The sequence below is a fragment of the Amblyraja radiata genome, chromosome 14 (assembly GCF_010909765.2).
Source record: "Amblyraja radiata isolate CabotCenter1 chromosome 14, sAmbRad1.1.pri, whole genome shotgun sequence".
Taxonomy (NCBI): Eukaryota; Metazoa; Chordata; class Chondrichthyes; order Rajiformes; family Rajidae; genus Amblyraja; species Amblyraja radiata.
The window spans coordinates 46,306,082-46,330,593 of NC_045969.1; the positions used below are offsets into that span (position 1 = coordinate 46,306,082).

General features: G+C 43.2%; 1 protein-coding gene and 1 long non-coding RNA gene across 2 annotated transcripts in view; one reads left to right on the forward strand and one right to left on the reverse strand.

Moving 5' to 3' along the window:
- Positions 1-259: 259 nt before the first annotated feature.
- The window catches only part of LOC116980721 (superoxide dismutase [Cu-Zn]-like), a 28,479-nt gene continuing 4,226 nt past the window's right edge, over positions 260-24,512 (reverse strand). Inside the window, exons 2-5 of the mRNA XM_033033222.1 lie at positions 23,624-23,717; positions 21,878-21,947; positions 7,908-8,025; positions 260-626 (exon numbers count right to left, since the gene is read on the reverse strand). Of these exons, the coding sequence (XP_032889113.1) occupies positions 507-626; positions 7,908-8,025; positions 21,878-21,947; positions 23,624-23,717 (402 nt within the window). The 3' untranslated portion in view covers positions 260-506. The remainder of the gene's footprint in view (positions 627-7,907; positions 8,026-21,877; positions 21,948-23,623; positions 23,718-24,512) is intronic.
- Positions 10,789-24,468, forward strand: LOC116980725. Its single transcript, XR_004414049.1, has 3 exons — positions 10,789-10,837; positions 17,923-17,924; positions 24,457-24,468. It is a non-coding gene; the product is annotated as an uncharacterized LOC116980725 (long non-coding RNA).

Below are 24,512 nucleotides of genomic sequence, written 5' to 3' on the forward strand. Positions count from 1 at the left end.
GGTCAGAATTAAACCTGGGTCACTGGACTTGTGAAACTAGCTGTGTTGCAATTTTAACCTATGTAACAGAACCCCCATCAATCCTTCTTATGTGCTGCACCATAGCATTGACCAACCCAGTGGTCTTTGGAGAAAATTTAAACTGCTGACCATTTCATTTTAGATAAAAGGAGGGAGCCAAGTACATAAATTAGCAAGTAGTACAGCATGAGATCCAGGATTAAAATTCTACATCAATATTAGCTGTGCATTCAAGGTCTAAACTAAAACAAAATCAATTTAAATTATGTTTCGTACAACAAACAAAGTTACATTTCTTTCATTGAGACAGCCAAACAGCAACATATAATTTAAAAACAAACTGAAACAAATCAGTAACATGAACAATTTTCCATGCATCAACCTAGATTAATGAATAATAAATGCAAATTCAAAATGTTTACTGACATTGCCTTACTGTTAATTCAGATTCCTGCTTAAAATTTTGTGCTGCAGTATTAAATTATTTAATTGGCAACAACTTCACCTATTCCAATGACGCCCCAGGCTAAACCTGTTGTAGCATTCCCTGTTGCAAGGCTCTCTTCATTTACTCCTTTACCCAGATCATCTTCTTCCGCCCGAATCTGCAAAATGTAAAAATGTTAGAACGTAACTTTAAGGATCATTTAGTCTTAACCGTCAGATGTAACATGTATTATTTAGATGAGTTTAAGCTTTCGGAGAGGCCATTCAATTAATTGATTAATGTTTTCCAATTGTATACTCATTTTTTTGGATAATCAATTTAAAAAAAACAATTTCTTCCCCTGACTGAGATGAGGGGAGAATATATCAAACGAAATGCTCATCTTACACTTGTAATGTCAGCATTTAAACTTTGCATGCTATGCTGATTACAGAGACCTTATCTCTGACAACAAAAGAAAATGCCTGTGTAAATTGGAATTTTTGTTGAAATAAACTCAATTTTTCTTTAAATATTAGAGCAATCATGTTTTTAAATCAGAGCATGTCAGTCTTTCATACCTGGTTGAATATGGGCACACTGTATTCCCAAAGTAGTGTCCCTCAAAGACTAAGGTCATTAATTAAACAATGATTCAGGTCACATGTCGATGCCTTAATAAAGAAATGTATTTGCACAATTGTGTTATCAAGTACAATCATACTAATTTTTGTACAATTTCGTACAATTACACTCAGTATTAATTAAACAGTGCTACAACAATAAATGTAGATTTTTTTTTTAATGTTCAATCCATAGAAACTATTAAAGGATTAACAAACTGCTAAATCTGATGCAAAGCACATAAACTTATGCTTAGTAACTCAAATTAATTTAGCTTGATCACAGCTTATTAAGTAATTTGCTATTTTTCTTGAATTTCAGCGAAGTTCAAAATAAAATTAATTCTCTTCAATTAGGCAGTTCTGAATATATGATAGTTTTAGGCCTGTGTGATTGAAAACCACGATATAAAGACAGTTGTGCAAATGGAGAAAGGGGGATGGGAGGTAGAAGGTAGAGATAATTTTCCCGCAGGATTTTCAATAATAAATGTTTTTTCAAACACAAAAGGTTTATTTTTGTTACTGCCAGCTAAACATTAAAAGGCTGTATGTCATATCATTTAATAGAGTATCTTTGTACAAATGTAAATACAAGTTAGTGCTCGTCAATTTCAATGGCTACCTCTGATTAAAGTATTCATGCTTTTAAGATGAATTATGTGCGATTATTGTGGGAAGATTACATGGAAATTAGGACCCCTACCACCCTCTGAAGAAGACTGAAATGCCGGACTTCTAGGGTGATTATCTCTGGATTGCTTCTAGTACCTCGTGCTAGTGAGGACAGGAACAGGGAGATAGGGGATCTGAATGTTTGACTGAGGGGCTGGAACAGGGAGCAAGGATTTAGATTTATAGACCACTGGGATCTCTTCTGGGTTAGGGGTGACCTGTACAAAAGGGACTGGTTACACCTTAACTGGAGGGGGACCGACATTCTGGCAGGCAGGTTTGCTCGGGCCACACGTGTGGGTTTAAACTAAATAGTGGGGGGGAGGGATTGACAAATTGGGAGTATAAAGGTGGAGTTGAAGGGGAAGTGACTACAGGAAATGTAGGATGCATTGGGGTTAATCGTGGATGCATTGGTGATAATTTTCCAATGTTCTATAGACTCAGGATCAGTTCCTGTGGATTGGAGGGTAGCTAATGTTATCCCATTTTTTAAGAAAGGCGGAAGAGAGAAAACAGGGAATTATAGGCCAGTTAGCATGACATCGGTGGTGGGGAAGTTGCTGGAGTCAATTATAAAAGATGAGATAGCCGAACATTTGGATAGCAGTAACAGGATCGGTCCGAGTCAGCATGGATTTACGAAGGGGAAATCATGCTTGACTAATCTTCTGGAATTTTTTGAAGATGTAATTAGGAAAATGGACAAGGGAGAGCCAGTGGATGTAGTGTACCTAGACTTTCAGAAAGCATTTGATAAGGTCCCAAATAGGAGATTAGTGGGCAAAATTAGGGCATATGGTAATGGGGGTAGAGTGCTGACATGGATAGAGAAGTGGTTGGCAGACAGGAAACAAAGAGTAGGGATTGACGGGTCCCTTTCAGAATGGCAGGCAGTGACTAGTGGGGTACTGCAAGGCTCGGTGCTGGGACCGCAGCTATTTACAATATACATCAATGATTTGGATGAAGGGATTCAAAGTAACATTAGCAAATTTGCAGATGACACAAAGCTGGGTGGCAGTGTGAACTGTGAGGAGGATGCTATGAGAATGCAGGGTGACTTGGACAGGTTGGGGGAGTGGGCAGATGCATGGCAGATGAAGTTTAATGCATATAAATGTGAGGTTATCCACTTTGGTAGCAAAAACAGGAAGGCAGATTACTATCTAAATGGCGTCAAGTTGGGAAAAGGGGAAGTACAACGGGATCTGGGGGTCCTTGTACATCAGTCAATGAAAGTAAGCATGCAGGTACAGCAGATAGTGAAGAAAGCGAATGGCTTGTTGGCCTTTATAACAAGAGGAATCGAATATAGGAGCAAAGAGGTCCTTCTGCAGTTGTACAGAGCCCTAGTGAGACCACACCTGGAGTATTGTGTGCAGTTTTGGTCCCCTAATTTGAGGAAGGACATTCTTGCTATTGAGGGAGTGCAGCGTAGGTTTACAAGGTTAATTCCCGGGATGGCGGGACTGTCATATGCTGAGAGAATGGAACAGCTGGGCTTGTACACTCTGGAGTTTAGAAGGATGAGAGGGAATCTCACTGAAACATATAAGATTGTTAAGGGTTTGGACACGCTAGAGGCAGGAAACATGTTCCCGATGTTGGGGGAGTCCAGAACCTGGGGCCACAGTTTAAGAATAAGGAGTAAGCCATTTAGAACGGAGACGAGGAAACACTTTTGCTCACAGAGAGTGGTGAGTCTGTGGAATTCTCTGCCTCAGAGGGTGGTGGAGGCGGGTTCTCTGGATGCTTTCAAGAGAGAGCTAGATATGGCTCTTACAAATAGCGGAGTCAGGGGATATGGGGAGAAGGCAGGAACGGGGTACTGATTGGGGATGATCAGCCATGATCACATTGAATGGCGGTGCTGTCTCGAAGGTCCGAATGGCCTACTCCTACACCTATTGTCTATTGTCTACTGTTTAAATCCAAGACAGCAATTTTTCTGTTTGTTCATTTCCAAAATAACTTTTAAGTGATTCTCTCATTCCAAATTGAAATCTTCATTACAACCGATTTGGCCTGCATAATGCAAATCATTTTCCTAATTTATTACCCGTGTATTATATATAATTTATGGAGACATGCATTAGAACAGCACTACCTGTAACTCATAGGATTCCTGTTTACCTATTATTAGATTGAAATGTAAGCATTCACAAGGTAATTGTAACTCAACACTAAATGAAATATGAAAATGCTTATAACACTGGATAAATTGGTAATGGCATTCAGAGTAGATAATAATAATAATAATAAATTTTATTTAATGGGCGCCTTTCAAACATCTCAAGGTCACCTTACATAGTATATCGGAATAACATATAATCGGAATATAACAAGTAATAAGGACATCACAGAGACACAAATTAAAAACAGGATTCAATCCAAAAACAGAAAATCAAAAACACAGTGTGAAGAGGGAGCAGCGGCAACCAAATCGTGCCAGCGTCCACTCTCTCTTCACGGCAGCCATCTTGGACACAGACCTACAGGACTACAATTAGACAAAAAAAATCATCCCCCCACAGTGGGTAGCACTGTGGAGGAAGGCACAATGTCCAGTCCCCACCCCAAGTTCACCCCAAAGTCAGGCCTATTGAGGCCACCGCAGTTGCCTCTACGGAGGCCCGATGTTCCTGGCCGTTCTCACCGGGTGGTCTTGCCCCGGCGTCGGGAGAGTCCTTTTGGCGGCTGGGCCACTTGGAACGGCCGCTTCCTGGTTGGAGCCCGCGGCTGCCGAAGCCGACAAGGCCGCGCCGGTTTGGAGCGCCCAGGCTCCCGTTGGTAAAGTTGGCGCCGCCTCTCAGCACTGCCGCCTCTCCGCCTCTCCGCACGCCGCCTCTACGCTCCGCAGACCCGCAGCCCGGAGTTGTTGCTCTCGGCGGTCCAGCTCGCCAGAGCTCCAGCGCGTCGCTCCAGCGCGGCGACCCAGGCAAGGGATCGCCCGCTCCGCTCCAGCGCTCCAATGCTGTGCCGCCGCCGAGGTGCTGGGCGGTTCCCGCCAGGAAACGGCGCTCCAAGCCCGCAGGTAGGCCACGAGGACGGGTCAACGGGCAGCCCGGAGAAAAGGCTGCCACACCGACCAGGTAGGGACCTAGAAATTAAGTTAATACCTACCCCCCACATTAAAAAGACCATATCCCCTACAAACAAAAAACAGGACTCACTAAAAACTATAAAAAAAACGGATTTAAAACGGACGGCTGCTGGCTAGCAGCCGTTCACCAAGATGGCTCCTCCCACTTAAGGACAAGGACAGCTATGACAAAATGAACATTTGTTTCTATGCTGTACTGTACTGTTTTTTGTTCTTTCGTCTTAAAAATTCTTATCGTTTACAAATAAAACTTCAACCCATTCAATAAATAATGGATCTGAAGATAAGGTGTACAGATATTACTAAAACAGAGTTTTGTAAATGTTTGTTCTCGGGTCATTAGACCATTTGATACTCCTCCCAATTTTTATTTATTTAGACTGCTAATCTAATTGCCATTGCACAATTTACCATATGCTAAATGTTAAACCCAAGTACTGGAGTTAAAACCAGGAGTGCAGATTCTTGAAAATACAAGATAACATTCACTCTGTGTTGCAGTATGCCATTCAAATTTGAGCAAACATAACCTGTCACTTCTGACAAAAACTGTATGGGCATTAAGAACTGGTGAAAGTGGCTCCAAAGAATGCCAGGCATTATTCCCAACAGCCTGTTATCCTACATTCCCTCTTTCCTTCTTGCCTCTGTGTAGAAAGATTAAAAAGTATTTTGTGGAAGAATGTACAAGGTTACTCTTGTTTGTGTATCTACACTAAAATGTATCTGTTTCCACGTCATTCAGCATAGTTAATGGAAAGACTGTTGGACTCATTTTTTTCTTAGAATGCTATCACACAGTGGGAAAAAGTAATGAAAGATAACCTGGCATGAAATGAGTCGATTGGATTTATAATAAAGTTGAATGGATAGAAAATAATCTGTCCACTTTGTAAATTTTATATATATCATTTATAAAAAGTTATTGCTTATTTTGTGGGCACAATTTGGGAGATAACTATTTTGCATTATTGAAGCAAGGGTCACTAATTATGATAGGCATCAATTATTTTTTGCCATTTCCGAAGCCAACTCTCTCAGTACCTCATGACTGACCAGTTTGAAAAACACAATTAGTTTATCGAGGGACTCTGATTCCAGACAAGGGTTAACAAACAAAATCAGACTAGCAGGTTGTACAGAGATCCTTTGAAAGTGACAGGATTAGAAAATGCACTTTTCTACTTTCTGATTTATTGTTTACAAGAATTCTTCAAAATGATTGGGCATACAGCCAACTTGATGACATCAAAATTGCTGGATGACAGTCATACCCTAAAATTAAGGCTTCACTGCAGCCAAAGTCAGGAAATGGAAATATATGCCAAAGCGGTCACAGAAAATACTCTGTCAACAAGCACTGTTGCCTTAACACGGAGTGCAAAATGTGTACATTAGAAAGATTAACCTGAAACTTATTTATAAAATAAACTAATATTATTTTGAATTGTTGCAAATTCATTTCATTTATCAATCCACTGGCAGCTGATAGATAAATCAGAGTTACCTACTTTTTTCTATCCAGCTTCAAAGGGCTGATTAAATATGCAGATGTATTGCAATTGGATTTGGTTTACTTTTCAAAATAATCAAATTTTACAAAATTCACCATTTTAAATATTGTATAAATTTTAATATCCTGAAAAAAAGCATTAAAATATTTTATAAATAGCTAAACAATTGAAAACTTTCAATTTGGAAATTCAAAAATGGAAAAATGGTCATTAATAGGAGGCACAATTCAAGTTCATTGAACAAGCAGTAGCATGGATAAACTGAATATTAAGAAATCATTAACATTGTCTGTAACCATAAAACTGAAGCATACATTAAAGCCTTTCATTAAATTATAATAAAAGATTTTCCTACTTTGGAGCAAAAAAAAATCACAGGGTTGCTCAGTGCTTCTTTTGTTACAAAGAGCTGGAAGGTTGGGAACCTGAAGATGAACCTTTAGTTGAACATAAAAATCACTCACCAGGTTCTTTAGTAACTTGTCAGTTTCTTTGTTGAACTAAATTAAGGCGCATGTTGCAATCAAAAGCGCTTGAACAATTGGTTGGGAAGAGAAGCCAAACTGTAAGAACTCGGAGTGCATAAATCCAAAATATAATCCTGTTTATGATGGTAGAATGTACATTCATACAAACTCCCTAGTTGTAATCAAGTTACCGCATTTAACAAACTGTGAAATAACTTTAAAAACTGATGATTTAAAAAATAAGATTGAATGGAGATGACTAACTACTTCATTCACCACACACTGGAGGATTAAAAAGTTGAATTGACAATAGTGAAATAGCTTTTTAAATGGTTCTGTTGATAAGGTGTTGAAATTCAACATAATGAACAAGGACTACCAAATTTAATGGAAATAAATAAAATTGCAAATGCTTGAATCGGAAACAAAAAATGAAATGCTGGAAGAACTTAGTCAGTCAAGCAACATCTTTTCGATTGATGTTGCTCGATTGACTGAGTCCTTCCAGCATTTTGATTTTTCTACCAAGTTAAGATCCTGGTCTATTGGTCTGTACTGATTTGGTTCTGGCCAACTAATGGATGGTACAAGTAATGCCATTGTGCCTGGAATCTTGTGAGGAAAGGAAATAAAAGTATAATTTCCATTCCTGACCAATGAGTCTGATTGCATCAATGTTTTGTTGAGCATCAGATAAAGACAAAAATGAAAATAAACTGCACCTGATTATTGACAATGCTGTTTTTTTTAAATAATTTCTGCAATAATTAGTAGATATTTTGTTCATTTGGGAAGTGCAAAAAGCTTTAACAAAATAGTTAAGCAGATTCTGGCTGCACTGCTTTGTAGAATGAAATAGAGAGTTTAGTTACTGAGTTAATTTAAATAGAGTTAGTTATAGAGTTAATTTTATCTTTTGATTTATAGTTAAAGTTACAAAGCAAAAGGCACCTGCATACAAATTTGCTTTGAGGCACAAGAGACTGTTGTATTTGTTGCAACAGAGTGCACGGAGAATAGCTTGGTATGAAATACTCTACCCAATGAGCAAATGCAGCCGCTTCTAATACCTACCACCAGAGCCCGGCCAATTATAGACTCAGTTCCTGAAAGACTAAGAAGATGATCTTCTACTTGAAACTCAGCCACACCTTCTTCATTAGCTTCAATATTACCAAGATCTCCCACGTGCCTGGAATGTATTAGCAAAAGAGGTCTTAATAATACTTTCAAAACCTATTGTATTATGAAATCCTGTAAAGTTCACAACAATTGAAAGGGAAAGGATTCCAGCTGAATATCCCCTGTGCAGAATAATGCTCCAAAATTTATATGACGACAGTTTGGAATAACTCCTTTTATTTATTACATACTACAATTTCAACATTCCATTGGGGTTGATGAGCAAAGTAAAAGCCCTGTCCCACGGTACGAGTTCATTCCAAGAGTTCTCCCGAGTTTGCCCTGATTCGAACTCGGAGATTTACGGTAATGGCCACTCATTGGTATTCGTGGATATTTTTCATCATGTTGAAAAATCTTCATGAGTCTTCCTGTGCTTACCTGCCGTTAGCGAGTCTTCCCGAGTACCTGCCGTTAGCACTAAGAGACGTCCCCGAGCTCCGACGTACCCACTACATTCATTCTCCGTGCTTACCACGAGTTCGATTTTTTTTAAACTCGGGAGATCTCTTGGAATTAACTCATACCGTGGGACAGGGCTGCACGTCAAGTCAAATATAACAACCCCTCTACTCAACCATGTATTCCATTTCATTGAAATCTGAAGAACAGATTCAGAACAGAATACATGCAGTCAATGAATCTTGAAACTGAGCATTTCCAGAACATACTGTGTCAGATAATATAGTTAAGTAGTAAGAAAGGGACTTATTTTGGGGAAGTTTAAATTCTTTATTTTTATAATAAAGAAAAACTTTGTAAATTAGTTTAACATTCTTACCATATCAAATTATTAATAAGATTTAGTTTATAATGAAAATAAGGATGAAACACCATCATATTATGCAAGACTATAGTTGAGGCTCTCACCACGGTCTTTTCTATACCCCGAAACTCTGCTCTCACTCCCCATCCCCCCACTTGTAACAAGGGCAGAGTCCCCCTTGTCCTCACCTTCCACCCTACCAGCCATCACATACAACAGATAATCCTATGACATTTTCGCCACCTCCAACGAGATCCCACCACTGGCCACATCTTCCCATCTCCTCCCCTGTCGGCTTTCCGCAGAGACCATTCCCTCCATAACTCCCTGGTCAATTCTTCCCTTCCAACCCATACCACCCTCTCCCCTGGTACTTTCTCTTGCAACCACAGGAAATGCTACATTTGTCGCTTTACCTCCCCCCTTAACTCCATCCAAGGACCTAAGCAGTCTTTCCAGGCGCGGCAGAGGTTCACCTGCACCTCCTCCAACCTCATCTATTTCATCCGCTGTTCTAGCAGTCAGCTGCTCTACATCGGTGAGACCAAGCTTAGGCTTGGCGATAGCTTCGCCCAACACCTCCGCTCAGTTCGCAATAACCAACCTGATCTCCCGGTGGCTCAGCACTTCAACTCCCCCTCCCATTCCGAATCCGACCTTTCTATCCTGGGTCTCCTCCATGGCCAGAGTGAGTCCCACTGCAAATTGGAGGAGCAGCACCTCATATTTTGCTTGGGTAGTTTACACCCCAACGGTATGAACATTGACTTCTCCAATTTCAGGAAGTCCTTGCTTTCTCCCTCTTTCCCCTCCCCTTCCCAGCTCTCCCACAGCCCACTGTCTCTGCCTCTTCCTTTCTTCTTCCCCCCCCTCCCCCATCCCCTCATCAGTCTGAAGAAGTCTCGACCTGAAACGTCACCCATTCCTTCGCTCCATAGATGCTGCCTCACCCGCTGAGTTTCGCCAGCATTTTTGTCTACCTTGGATTGTTCCAGCATCTGCTGTTCCTTCTTAAACATCATATTATGCAAAATCACATATTTATTTGCATTTAGTACGCTTGAAATGGTAGAAATTGTACAAAAACGGTATATGTTAAACAAACGAAGAAAGAGATCTGTTTAAAACAGATTATTCCAATTGGAATTGTGGAGCTAACAAGTCCATAATTCCAGAAATGGTGCAATCATTTTTACATAAGTCTGGAACAAACCTAAATAAACAACACCTGTAAAACGCACAGCCTTACGTCCTATTCCCATGTTAAATTCCCCAAGAACCAATGGATTCATCTGACATTGTTGCTCAACGAATAATTCAATATCCTATGAAAGCTATTGTGTCTTGTGATGAAATTCAGCTCCCACCTCTTCAATGGATCAAATAGGCAACAATATGAAAATAAGAAATGCTGGAAATCTGAAGAAAAAAAGAGGGTGGTGTATGGAACGAGCTTCGAGAGGAAGTGGCAGAAGAGGGTTCAGTTATGTCACTTGGCACAGGCACAGGAAGCAGGTCTTATACAATTTCGTAGGCATGTCCAAGTTGGGGCAAGATCCTGTTTCTGTGTTGCACAGCTAGATTACTCTTGGACTCTAAACAGGCAGAACACACGGCTGGTGCTGTCGACAGTCATTCGGCTGGCCGGATAAACAACACAACACCCCTCTCAAGATATGCCCATATTTCCTGGTTCGCGACGAACTAGTAGTACAGGACGGAATTATTGTCAAGGGCCACAAGGCAGTGGTCCCAGCAGCTCTCCGGGACAAATACTTTGACGACATTCACAGGGGTCACCCTGGCGTGGAGGCAACCCTCCAAAGGACGCAAAGCATGTTTTACTGGCCCGGAATGACCAAATACATACGAGAATTAAAACAAAGGTTGCGCCGTCTGCAAAAGCCTGAAGCCACATCAGCAAAAGCAGCCTTTACTGCCACACCCAGCACCCCCCCTCCCGTGGTCCACGTTAGCCACCGACATCTTCTTCCGGTGAAGGAACCGCGTCCTGCGACTCCTTATCCTGATGTCTCGCGTTTCGTATATCCTCCCAGTCGGCCCCACATCTCCACTGTCACCTATCGTTCCCACTGTGGTCTCCCCACAGCGTTTGACGTCTAGCTCGCCTATCTCGTCACCTTCCCTGCCTGTCAGGCCGCCGGTCGTTTCCCCATTTCCCTACCCGATATCTTCTCCAGTGAAAGGAGGTGAGGCGGACTTGTACCACACACAGGCCGGAAGGGTTTGCAGGCCACCCGTTAGATTGGTGATTTTGTGTAATTCTGCAAATGTATTATTAACATTCCACCTATATTGCTTAGCCACCGATGGTCCTTTTGTTTCTACTAGGAAGGATGTAGATTGGCTATTTCATACCAAAGAACTTATAGCGGAGCAAGATGGGTTACTCTCACGCAAACGTGTAGTACGCTCATGGGCGGATTCATGGGTGATTATATGACCCATTTTAGCAACCAGCCCCCGCCATCTTGTTCCGCCATCTTGCTCCGCCATCTTGTTCCGCCATCTTGCTTCCGGCCAAAGATTGGATCTTTGTTTCCGCAGCGGGGAGAGGGAGTGCGCGGCCCGGGGCAGCGGGGAGAGGGAGTGCGCGGCCCGGGGCAGCGGGGAGAGGGAGTGCGCGGCCCGGGGAGAGGGAGAGGGAGTGTGCGGCCCGGGGCAGCGGGAAAGGGGGTGCGTGGCCCGGGGCAGCGGGGAGAGGGAGTGCGGGCCCGGGGAGAGGGAGTGCGCGGCCCGGGGAGAGGGAGTGCGCGGCCCGGGGCAGCGGGGAGGAGTGTGGGGCCCGGGGAGAAGGAGTGCGGGGCCCGGGGAGAGGGAGTGCGCGGCCCGGGGAGAGGGAGTGCGCGGGCCCGGGGCAGCGGGGAGAGGGAGTGCGCGGCCCGGGGCAACGGGAAAGGGGGTGTGCGGCCCGGGCAGCGGGAGAGGGAGTGCGCGGCTCGGGGCAGCGGGAAAGGGGGTGCGCGCCCGGGGCAGCGGGAGAGGGGCATAGGAGGGGGGGGGGGAGACATTGTAGTGAGGGGGGCAGGCGAGGGAGTGTCGGGGGGGGGGGGGATAGGCCTAATGTGTGTGAAGTTGCGGGGAGGTTTACAATGTTTCTTATTTAATGTCCCTTGTCTAGTCTGAAATAAAGTTCATCATTGGATCAGAATAAATATAAATGTGCGTGTTATATCTATCTTTATTATATAAAAGTCTGTGCCTGTCGCCTGCCGTCCGTCCGGCTGCCTTTCTGTCTTTTGATTCGTTTCCATCGTGTGATGTCACAATGCCCAATGCTCGCAGATGTCCAATCACAATGCCCAATGCTCGCAGATGTCCAATCGGAATGGATCCATTTACATGTACGGCTTCCGGATGCATTTCTTCCTTTGATTCACTGCAACTCCGAAACCAGACGCAGAATCGCCGACATCTTTTCCATTTCGGTAGAGATTTCACTTTTCTTTCTAAGTATCCGCTCCTCATTACATTTCGTCGTGTTTAAGTACACGTTTTTAATCAAATCCTTCCCCCCCCCCCCCCTCCCCCCAATATTTCAAAAATAAACTGGCCTCTCACCCATAGAATCAGCACCAGCCCCAGCCCCTGGTGAACGTTCCATCGTGTGATGTCACAATGCCCGATGCTCACAGATGTCCAATCGGAATGGATTCATTTACATATGCCTTTGCAGGAGCCCCAGCCCCTGGTGAACGTTCCATTGTGTGATGTCACAATGCCCAATGTTCACATATGTCCAATCGGAATGGATTCATTTACATATGCCTTTGCAGGAGCCCCAGCCCCTGGTGAACGTTCCATCGTGTGATGTCACAATGCCCAATGCTCAAATACATTGTTGCCATAGAGGCAGTACAGAGAAGGTTCACCAGACTGATTCCTGGAATGTCAGGATTTTCATATGAAGAAAGACTGGATAGACTCGCCTTGTACTCGCTAGATTTTAGAAGATTGAGGGGGTATCTTATAGAAACGTATAAAATTCTTAAGGGGTTGGACAGGCTAGATGCAGGAAGATTGTTCCGGATGTTGGGGAAGACCAGAACAAGGGGTCACAGTTTAAGGATAAGGGGGAAATCCTTTAGTACTGAGATGAGGAAAACATTTTTCACACAGAGAGTGGTGAATCTCTGGAATTCTCTGCCACAGAAGGTATTTGAGGTCAGTTCATTGGCTATATTTAAGAGGGAGTTAGATGTGGCCCTTGTGGCTAAAGGGATCAGGGGGTAAGGAGAGAAGGCAGGTACAGGATACTGAGCTGGATGATCAGCCATGATCATATTGAATGGTGGTGCAGGCTAGAAGGGCCGAATGGCCTACTCCTGCACTTAATTTCTATGTTTCAATGTCTCCCTCTCTTCACCCCTCTCCCTCTCCCACCCATCCCTCTCTCCCCCCCCCCCCTTCCCTCTCTACCCCCCCCCCTTCCCTCTCTCCCCCCGCCCCCTTCCCCTACCCCTCTGTCCCTCTTCCACCAGTCCCTCTACCCCTCCCTCCCCACTCTTCCACTTCTCTCCCCTTACCCGTACCCCTCTCCCTCCCTCACCCCTCTCTTCCCCTCCCTGTCCCACCCCTTCCCCTCTGTCCCTCTTCCACCACTCCCCCGTCCCTCTTCCACCACTCCCGCTACCCCTCCCTCCCTCCCCACTCTTCCACTTCTCTCCCCTTCTCTCCTCCCCCTCTCCCTCTCCTCACCCCTCTTCCATCCCTCTCTCCCCCACCCTTCCCTCTCTACCCCACTCCCTTCCCTCTCTCACCCGCCCCCTTCCCCTCTGTCCCTCTTCCACCACTCCCCCTATCCCTCCCTCTCCCACTTCTCTTCCGTTACCCCACCCCTCTCCCTCCCTCACCCCCCCCCCCCCTCTCTCCCCCACCCCTTCCCCTACCCCTCTGTCCCTCTTCCACCACTCCCCCTGTCCCTCTTCCACCACTCCTGCTACCCCTCTCCCCCTCCCTCCCTTCTCTTCCACTTCTCTCTCCCCCCACCCCTCTCCCCCTCCAATCCCACTCTCCCCCTCCCTCCACACTCTTCCCCCACACCCACCACAATCCCATACCGTGCACAGTCTCTGTCTTTAAGAAGGAACTACAGATGCTGGAAAATCGAAGGTAGACATAAAAAAAGCTGGATAAACTCAGCGGGTGCGGCAGCATCTATGGAGCGAATTGAATGGTCAACATTTTTGGCCGAAACCCGGAAGAAGGGTTTCGGCCAAAAACGTTGCCCTTTTCCTTCGGTCCATAGATGCTGCTGCACCCGCTGAGTTTATCCAGCTTTTTTGTTGTTGTACCAGCCTCTCTCTCTCTCTGCCCTTTTCTCTTCTCTCGACTCATGCACGCCCGCTCCAACCCCTCCCCCCCCCCTTCACCTCTCTCCCCCATCCTCTTCTCCCCCATCCTCCTCCCCTTCCTCACAAAATATTTTTTGTGGGGGCGGGTCCTCAGTGTGTGTGACTGTTTGTGGAGGCGGCCACGCGCTCTCCATTCAAGAAGACGCTCATCTGTTTGTGGAGGCGCGTGCTTAGTATGTGACCAAAGATCTTATAGCGGAGCTCTCCGCTACAAGATCTTTGTGTGACGACACATGCTCCCCCCCCTTTGGTGCAGGAGGCGGCGCAGCATCTGAACGCTCAGCGAATATTCGAATTCTTCACTAACCGTCATTTTGACTTTGCTTGTGAAGTGAAAAGTCCTGAATTGCATTTGTCTGATGCAGGAAGATTGTTCCCGATGTTGGGGAAGTCGAGGACAAGCGGGTCACAGTTTAAGGATAAAGGGGAAATCCTTTAGTACTGAGATGAGGAAAACATTTTTCACACAGATAGTGGTGAGTCTCTGGAACTCTCTGCCACAGAAGGTAGTTGAGGCCAGTTCATTGGCTGTATTTAAGAGGGAGTTAGATGTGGCCCTTGTGGCTAAAGGAATCAGGGGGTATGGAGAGAAGGCAGGTACAGGATACTGAGTTGGATGATCAGCCATGATCATATTGAATGGTGGTGCAGGCTCGAAGGGCCGAATGGCCTACTCCTGCACAATTTCTATGCTTCTATGTCTCCCTCTCCTCACCCCTCTCCCTCTCCCACCCATCCCTCTCTCCCCCACCCCCCTTCCCTCTCTACCACCACCCCCTTCACTCTACCCCTCTGTCCCTCTTTCACCACTCCCCCTACCCCTCCCTCCCCACTCTTCCACTTCTATCCCCTTACCCCACGCCTCTCCCACCCCCACCCCTCTCTCTTCCCCTCCCTTCCCCTCTCTCCCCCACCCCTTCCCCTCTGTCCCTCTTCCACCACTCCCCCGTCTCTCTTCCTCCACACCCGCTACCCCTCTACCCATCCCTCCCTCCCCACTCTTCCACTTCTCTCCCCCTTCTCTCCTCCCCCTCTCCCTCTCCTCACCCCTCTCCCTCTCCCATCCCTCTCTCCCCCCCCCCCCTTCCCTCTCTCCCCCCCCCCCTTCCCTCTCCCCCCCACCCCCTTATCCCTCTGTCCCTCTTCCATCACTCCCCCTACCCCTCTCCTCCTCCCTCCCCACTCTTCCACTTCTCTCCCCCTTCCCCTCCACTCTCCCTCCCCACTCTTTCCCCTCTCTCCCCCACCCCTCTCCCCCTCCCTCCCTCCTCCCCATCTTCCCCATCCCCCCTCCCCCACATCTCTCTCCTCATCTCTCACCCCCTACCCCGCTCTCCTTTCCCTCCCAAATCTATCCCGTTTCCTCCTCCTCCTCTCCCCTCCCTCGCCTCTTCTCACCCCCCCCCCCCCACAAACGCCGTTGGGGAAACAGACCCAACGGGTCTGCACTTGGTCTAGTGATTATATACATTTATATCACATTCATGTATGTGTGTTTATAAACATTTTATTCTTTAACAAGAATTAACAGAAGTATGAACTAACAGAATTATGAATCTAACCCCATATCACGCACAAAAACTTCCCCCGCAATGTCAATTACCCTGCGAGTCGGGTCGGTTCCGGTTACTACAAAATCAACCCAAACACTGCTTGTGAGCCATTTAAAAAGAAATGATTTAAAAAACATTAAAAAAGACAATTACCAGAGTCAAATTTTATTCTTGACAAGAAGTATGAACTGACAGAATTATGAATCTAACCCACACAAACTGTTGCCCCGCAACATTGATTACACTGGGAGTCGGGTCGGGTCAGATAGGCTCCGGTTACTAAAATGGGCGGGGAAAAATGTCCAGGATCCCCTCCGTAGCATACTACACGTCAGCCCATTGTATTTCGCAGGAGTAGCCTATCTTGCTATAGGATCTTTGTTTCATACTAGCCAATTATAGTGTTTGTTAGTAGTAACTCCGCCTAGTATGTGCTTCATATTATCAAGAGCCTGCTTACGCTAGTTAGAATGAATAGCAGCTCGGAGATGTGATGACTGCAGATCCTTGCTGTATGAAGATTTAATAAATATGTGTTGTATCTTGATGTGTGTTCGAGTCAACTCATTACAGATCAAATAGGCAACAATATGAAAATAAGAAATGCTGGAAATCTGAAACAGAAATAGAGGGTTTGCAGGAGGGCTGTGATTGGAAACTAAATATTCCAGGATTTCGTTGCTTCAGGTGTGATAGAATTGGAGGGGCAAGAGGTGGTGGTGTTGCATTGCTAGTCAGGGAAGATATTACAGCAATGCTTTGGCAAGATAGATTGGAGGGCTCATCTAGGGAGGCTATTTGGGTGGAACTGAGAAGTGGGAAAGGTGTAGCAACACTTATAGGGGTGTATTATAGACAGCCAAATGGGGAACGAGAATTGGAAGAGCAAATATGTAAGGAGATAGCAGATATTAGTAGTAAGCACAAGGTAGTGATTGTGGGAGATTTCAACTTTCCACACATAGACTGGGAAACACATTCTGTAAATGGGCTGGATGGTTTGGAGTTTGTAAAATGTGTGCAGGATAGTTTTTTGCAGCAATACATAGAGGTACCTACTAGAGGAGGGGCAGTGCTGGACCTCCTGTTAGGAAATGAGACGGGACAGGTGGCGGAGGTATGCGTTGGGGAGCACTTCGGGTCCAGTGATCACAATACCATTAGTTTCAATATAATTATGGAGAAGGTCAGAACTGGACCTAGGGTTGAGATTTTTGATTGGAGAAAGGCTAACTTTGATGAGATGCGAGATGATTTAAAAGGAGTGGACTGGGACATTTTGTTTTATGGGAAAGATGTAGAAGAGAAATGGTGGACATTTAAAGGGGAAATTTTAAGAGTACAGAATCTTTATGTTCCTGTTCAGTTGAAAGGAAACAGTAAAAATTGGAAAGAGCCCTGGTTTTCAAGGGAAATTGGACATCTTGTTCGGAAAAAGAGGGAGAACTACAATAATTATAGGCAGCATGAAGTAAATGAGGTGCTTGTGGAGTATAAGGAATGTAAAAAGAATCTTAAGAAGGAAATTAGAAAAGCTAAAAGAAGATATGAGGTTGCTTTGGCAAGTAAGGTGAAAGTAAATCCAAAGGGTTTCTACAGCTATATTAATAGCAAAAGGATAACGAGGGATAAAATTGGTCCATTGGAGAAACAGAGTGGGCAGCTATCTGCAGAGCCAAAAGAGATGGGGGAGATATTGAACAATTTCTTTTCTTCGGTATTCACCAAGGAGAAGGATATTGAATTATGTGAGGTAAGGGAAACGAGTAGAGTAGTTATGGATACTATGAGTTTCAAAGTAAAAGAAGTACTGACACTTTTGAAAAATATAAAAGTGGATAAGTCTCCAGGCCCTGACAGGATATTCCCTAGGACATTGAGGGAAGTTAGTGTAGAAATAGCCGGGGCTATGACAGAAATATTTCAAATGTCATTAGAAACGGGAATAGTCACCGAGGATTGGCGTACTGCGCATGTTGTTCCATTGTTTAAAAAGGGTTCTAAGAGTAAACCTAGCAATTATAGACCTGTTAGTTTGACTTCAGTGGTGGGCAAATTAATGGAAAAGATACTTAAAGATAATATATATAAGCATCTGGATAAACAGGGTCTGATTAGGAACAGTCAACATGGATTTGTGCCTGGAAGGTCATGTTTGACTAATCTTCTTGAATTTTTTGAAGAGGTTACTAGGGAAATTGACGAGGGTAAAGCAGTGGATGTTGTCTATATGGACTTTAGTAAGGCCTTTGACAAGGTTCCTCATGGAAGGTTGGTTAAGAAGGTTAAACTGTTGGGTATAAATGCAGGAATAGCAAGATGGATTCAGCAGTGGCTGAATGGGAGAAGCCAGAGGGTAATGGTGGATGGCTGTTGGTCGGGTTGGAGGCAGGTGACTAGTGGGGTGCCTCAGGGATCTGTGTTGGGTCCTTTGTTGTTTGTCATGTACATCAATGATCTGGATGAAGGGGTGGTAAATTGGATTAGTAAGTATGCAGATGATACCAAGATAGGGGGTGTTGTGGATAATGAAGAGGATTTCCAAAGTCTACAGAGTGATTTAGGCCATTTGGAAAAATGGGCTGAAAGATGGCAGATGGAGTTTAATGCTGATAAATGTGAGGTGTTACACCTTGGCAGGACAAATCAAAATAGGACGTACATGATAAATGGTAGGGAATTGAAGAATACAGTTGAACAGAGGGATCTGGGAATAACCGTGCATAGTTCCTTGAAGGTGGAATCTCATATAGATAGGGTGGTAAAGAAAGCTTTTGGTATGCTAGCCTTTATAAATCAGAGCATTGAGTATAGAAGCTGGGATGTAATGTTAAAATTGTACAAGGCATTGGTGAGACCAAATCTGGAGTATGGTGTACAATTTTGGTCGCCCAATTATAGGAAGGATGTCAACAAAATAGAGAGAGTACAGAGGAGATTTACTAGAATGTTGCCTGGGTTTCAACAACTAAGTTACAGAGATAGGTTGAATAAGTTAGGTCTTTATTCTCTGGAGCGCAGAAGGTTAAGGGGGGACTTGATAGAGGTCTTTAAAATGATGAGAGGGATAGACAGAGTTGATGTGATCAAGCTTTTCCCTTTGAGAATAGGGAAGATTCAAACAAGAGGACATGACTTCAGAATTAAGGGACAGAAGTTTAGGGGTAACATGAGGGGGAACTTCTTTACTCAGAGAGTGGTAGTGGTGTGGAATGAGCTTCCAGTGGAAGTGGTGGCGGCAGGTTCGTTGGTATCATTTAAGAATAAATTGGATAGGCATATGGATGAGAAGGGAATGGAGGGTTATGGTATGCGTGCAGGCAGGTGGGACTAAGGGAAAAAAAATTGTTCGGCGCGGACTTGTAGGGCCGAGATGGCCTGTTTCCGTGCTGTAATTGTTATATGGTTATATGGTTATAGGGTGGTGTATGGAACGAGATCCGAGAGGAAGTGGCAGAAGAGGGTTCAGTTATGTAATTTAAAAGACACTTGGAGAGTGACGTGGAAAGGAAAGGTGTACTGGAATATGAGCCAGGCACAGGCAAGCGGGTCTTATACTATTTGGTAGGCATGTCCAAGTTGGGGCAAGATCCTGTTTCTGTGTTGCACAGCTAGATTACTCTGGGACTCTAAACAGGTTTGTGCCTATGGCATGGAATTTCAGTGTCACGTGAATGTATTCCTATTGCTCTCCTTCATTATGATGGAAATCCATTTGCCTATAGCCAACTACAGATGACTGCACCTTCCAAAAATAATGCAATCGGTGTGCTTCCGAAAATCTTTTTACCTTGTACAACAAATATTTTAGTACTCGTACTTTACACCCATCCGATTTATCTATGATTGGCTGTCATACACCCTAACAACCCTAAGCAACAGCACGGATTATTAGCACTTATCAAAGACTTACTTTCGTAAATATTTGTCTCAATACTTTTTGTCCACAATGACAAACAAATTAATACATTATTTTCCTGGCTTACAGTGAGCGAATAAAATAGTTGTAACCTGGCAATTTAGTGAATACACCATTCAAAATAGAAAATGTAGTCTTTTAAGATAAATTTTACCTGGCACTGAGTAAAATACGATTGGTCTTCAAATATTCTCCAACATAAAAAGTACCTAAATGTGATCCCATGCTGCAACAAATGAATTGCCAGCATGACCTTTTACAGAAAAATCATAAACATTCTGTTTTTGATTTTTAAACAAATAGTTTTTGATTTTTAATACAAACTAGACGACCTGTGAACGCGTTGGGTTTCTGTTATGATGCCAGTCAAGTACACACGGAAATATTAGATCAAAATGGCAAAATGACAAATGAAAATGGCGCCAGGCCCAGCAACCCTTCCCCAACTGTGCACGCGGGGCTGATGGGCTCGGCAAGTGGGAGCGCACTGCGCAGGCGCGACTACCACGTTGAAACTTGTCCCATTCACAGTATAAAGTTCATTAAAGTTTTTTAAGTGATTTACTTTTTAAAATATAACGAAACTTGATACTGCACACCACAGGCGAATAGTGAGGTAAGGCGCCCCTAAAATGATTGCGCTATCGTGTACATATAGATTAAGCCTAATCTTTCCACCTTATTATCCCCTAGGAGTTTCTCATTTAAAAAAAATCATCAATTGTGATATTTTTGGACAATATAAAATTGCCAACGAGAAGGTATTGGCGGTCTAAAAGCACATTAAGATAGATAAATCTTAGGGCATAACAACATGCATCCTAGAATCTTGCGCATTATCTTTAGCCACAGGTGAAGAATGGAGGATCATTAATGTTGTACATTAGTTAAGAAAGGCAACAAGGACTAGTCAGGGAATTACAGGTACGTGAGCCTGACATCAGTGGTGGGTAAATTATTGTAGGGTATTCTGAGGGACTCGATCTATCTGCATTTGCGTAGTCCGCATGGCTTTGTGCATGAGAAATCGTATCTCACAGATCTTAGTTTTTTGAAGGATCTTAGTTTTTTCCAAGAGGATTAACTAAGGTCAGAGTTATGGACTTTGTCTATATTGACCTCAGAAAGGCCTTTGAGAAGGTCCCTCGTGATAGGCTAGTCTGGAACGTTAGATTGCATGGGATCCAGGGAGGGCTAACGCATTGGATAAATAATTGGGTTGATGGTAAGAAGCAGAGTGTGATGGTGGAATGTTGTTTTTTTGGACTAGAAAAAACGTGTAACATGTGCCACAGAGATCAATGGTGGGTCCTTTTTCGCTTGTCATTAATATCAATGATTTGGATGACAATATGCATGGAATGGTGAGTACGTTTGCAGATTACAAAATAAACAATTAAAAAGTCTTGATCAGCTGGATAGGTGAGTTGAGGATTGGTAATTGACATTTAATTCAGATAAGTACAAGATGTTACATTTTGGAAAGTAAAACTAGGGTAAGGCTTGCATAGTGAAAGGTAGGGCCTGGGGAGTGTTGTAGCAGAGAGTACACGTTCATAATTCCCTGAACATGGCATAATTGGCGGACAGTGTGGTAAATAAGGCATTTGGTACTCAGGCTTTCATCAGTCACAGTATTGAATACAAGAGTTGTGATGTTATGTGGCAGTTCTACATGACAATGATGAAGCTGCACTTAGTATGGTTATGATCACCCATACTGCCCTTAGTATGGTTATGGTTATTAGGAAATATGTAATTAAGGTGGAAAGAGAGCAAAGTAGATTTGAGAATATTGCCAGGACTCAATGGTGTGAGATATAGCTAGATGTTGGTCTCGCCAGGACTTTGTTCCTTGGAGTGTGAAAGACTGAGGAATGACCTTAATGAGATGTATAAAATCATGAGGGACATAAAACAAGGTGAATTGTATTCCCCCCCCCAAGAAAGTGGTATCAACAACTGGAAGACATTTAATATGAGAGGGAAAAAATATAAAGGGGTCCTGAAGAATAATTTCTTCACATAGAATGATGTATGTATGGAAAGAGCTGCAAGACAAAGTGGTTAAGACAGGTACAATTGCAACATTTAAGACATTTGGATACTTACATGGATAGAAAGGTTTTATGGGATATGGGCCAAATGTGGGCATTTGGAATATCGTAGATGGGCATCCTGGTTGGCATGGACACGTGGGGCCAAAGGGTATGTGCTGTATTACTCTAAGACTAACATATAACATTCACCTTACTTCATCTTGTTGCCCACCATGTGTCGTCTTTCGTGGATTGAAATGTGGTCCTATGCTGCGATAACCTAAAAGAAATATGTATAGTTATTTAATTATGATTAATTTTATTTAAATTACTTATTTTTACAGAAGGAAGATTGCACTCAGCATGAGAAGAAAACCTATACAAATACATTTTAAAGCATAGAAAAGAACAAATGCCCATTAAGGTATTATCTGAATGGTGGCCGATTAGGAAAAAGGGAGATGCAACGAGACCTGGGTGTCATGGTACACCAGTCATTGAAAATAGGCATGCAGGTGCAGCAGGCAGTGAAGAAAGCGAATGGTATGTTAGCATTCATAGCAAAAGGATTTGAGTATAGGAGCAGGGAGGTTCTGCTGCAGTTGTACAGGGTCTTGGTGAGACCACACCTGGAGTATTGCGTACAGTTTTGGTCTCCTAATCTGAGGAAAGACATTCTTGCCGTAGAGGGAGTACAGAGAAGGTTCACCAGACTGATTCCTGGGAAGTCAGGACTTTCATATGAAGAAAGATTGGATAGACTCGGCTTGTACTCGCTAGAATTTAGAAGATTGCGGGGGGATCTTATAGAAACTTCCAAAATTCTTAAGGGGTCACAATTTAAGGATAAGGGGGAAATCTTTTCAGACCGAGATGAGAAAAACATTTTTCACACAGAGAGTGGTGAATCTCTGGAATTCTCTGCCACAGAAGGTAGTTGAGGCCATACAAAAAAGCTGGAGAAACTCAGCGGGTGCAGCAGCATCTATGGAGCGAAGGAAATAGGCAACGTTTCGGGCTGAAACCCTTCTTCAGACCATTGGCTATATTTAAGAGGGAGTTACATGTGGCCCTTGTGGCTAAAGGGATCAGGGGGTATGGAGAGAAGGCAGGTACAGGATACTGAATTGGATGATCAGCCATGATCATATTGAATGGCGGTGCAGGCTCGAAGGGCCGAATGGCCTACTCCTGCACCTATTTTCTATGTAAGGTTACATTTGCCGACAATACTTTATCAACTAAAATGGGGATAATGTATAATGTCCGTGTTGTACAAACTTGGTGTCCACCTTATGATAAGGAATGGCATTTGATTTTGTGCACATAATGTATCTGATACTGTCCTTAAGTCCCTGTATTTTTCTAAAGAAAGTACACAACTTTTACTAAAGTACCTGTAGCTGCTGTGGTTTGTTTCCACTGCTCTTAAAAATAGTGTATCTGGCATATTAATAATTAGCCTTTCTTTAAGCTTTTTAATTGTCAATGAAACACACACAATTAATAATCATAAATGTATGTTCCTGAAATCAATGACTGATATTCAACTTGACCAATAAATGGACAAAATCTAGTAAATTGGTAATGAGATTTGTTTGTTATTGTCACATGTACTGAGATACAGTGAAAAGTTGTGTTTGTGTGCTATGTAAACACCAAGTAGTCTAGAGAAGAGCAAACAACCTATTTATGGCTAGCAGAAACTAAATTGGACCAGCCACATAAAAATCATGGTCATAAAATCTGATTCTGATTATAATAGGCTATATTAGCAGCATGCTAAACATCACTCCTGATTATCAGATTCATTGATTTGTAATGAGGTGATGTAATCTTTGATGACTGGTTTACATTATTCTCAAATGCCTCAAAAATACAGTTAAAAGTTATACATAAAGAACTAAGCTTGGATTAAAAGCAAGATATTAATAATACCCAGTACTTTGTCCATACCATTAAAAAGATTTCCAAAGGCACAAACATGTAACCCATGTTTTCCACGTGTCAAACCAGTAATAATTCCTTTTATTAATACTTTTCCATTTCCCTAAAGGGGAGACATTAAGTAAAAACGGTTACACATGTTTTTTCCTCTTAGGAAGCACAATTTAGAACATAGACGAATGTGTAGGAAAGAACTGCAGATGCTGGTTTAGTCTGAAGAAGGGTCTCGACTCGAAACGTCACCCATTCCTTTTCTCCAGAGATGTTGCCCTTCCAGCTGAGTAACTCCAGCATTTTGTGTCTATTTTAGAACATAAGACATCCAAACTGTTGGCAATAAAATCTACCATAAACACCAAAGTACACAAAAAAATTGAACTAATTGAATTCCTAAATATTCTCATTTCAGCAGCTAGGCAGATGAGCTGACTAATCAATTTAACCAATGATGAGCAAGCGAACCAATAAATACTCCAAGTGGTATAAACCAGTATCTGCAGTTCCTTTTTATTGAAATGTCCCCTATCCATTTTCTCCAGAGATGCTGCCTGACTCGCTGAGTTACTCCAGCATTTTGTGTCCATCTTTGGTATAAACCAACACTTACAGTTCCTTTTATTACATTTTCACTGCTCCACTCACTGCAAAGTCTCTTCAGAGTATGGAGTGTGGCCAGGCTCCCTTTAAGTCTCATTTTCAATTATAAATAAACCAACAAGAAAACCAAAGTTGGAGAAACACTTCGCAAGAAAAAATCATTTGCTGAAAAGTATCCACATGGGGTTGCCAGAAAGAAAACCATGGAGAAACTGAAGCACAAAATATCTAAGCTGTACAATGAGTTCAAACACAAACATCTTCATTATGTTCAAAAAATTAAAGAAATGCTTCTATTTTC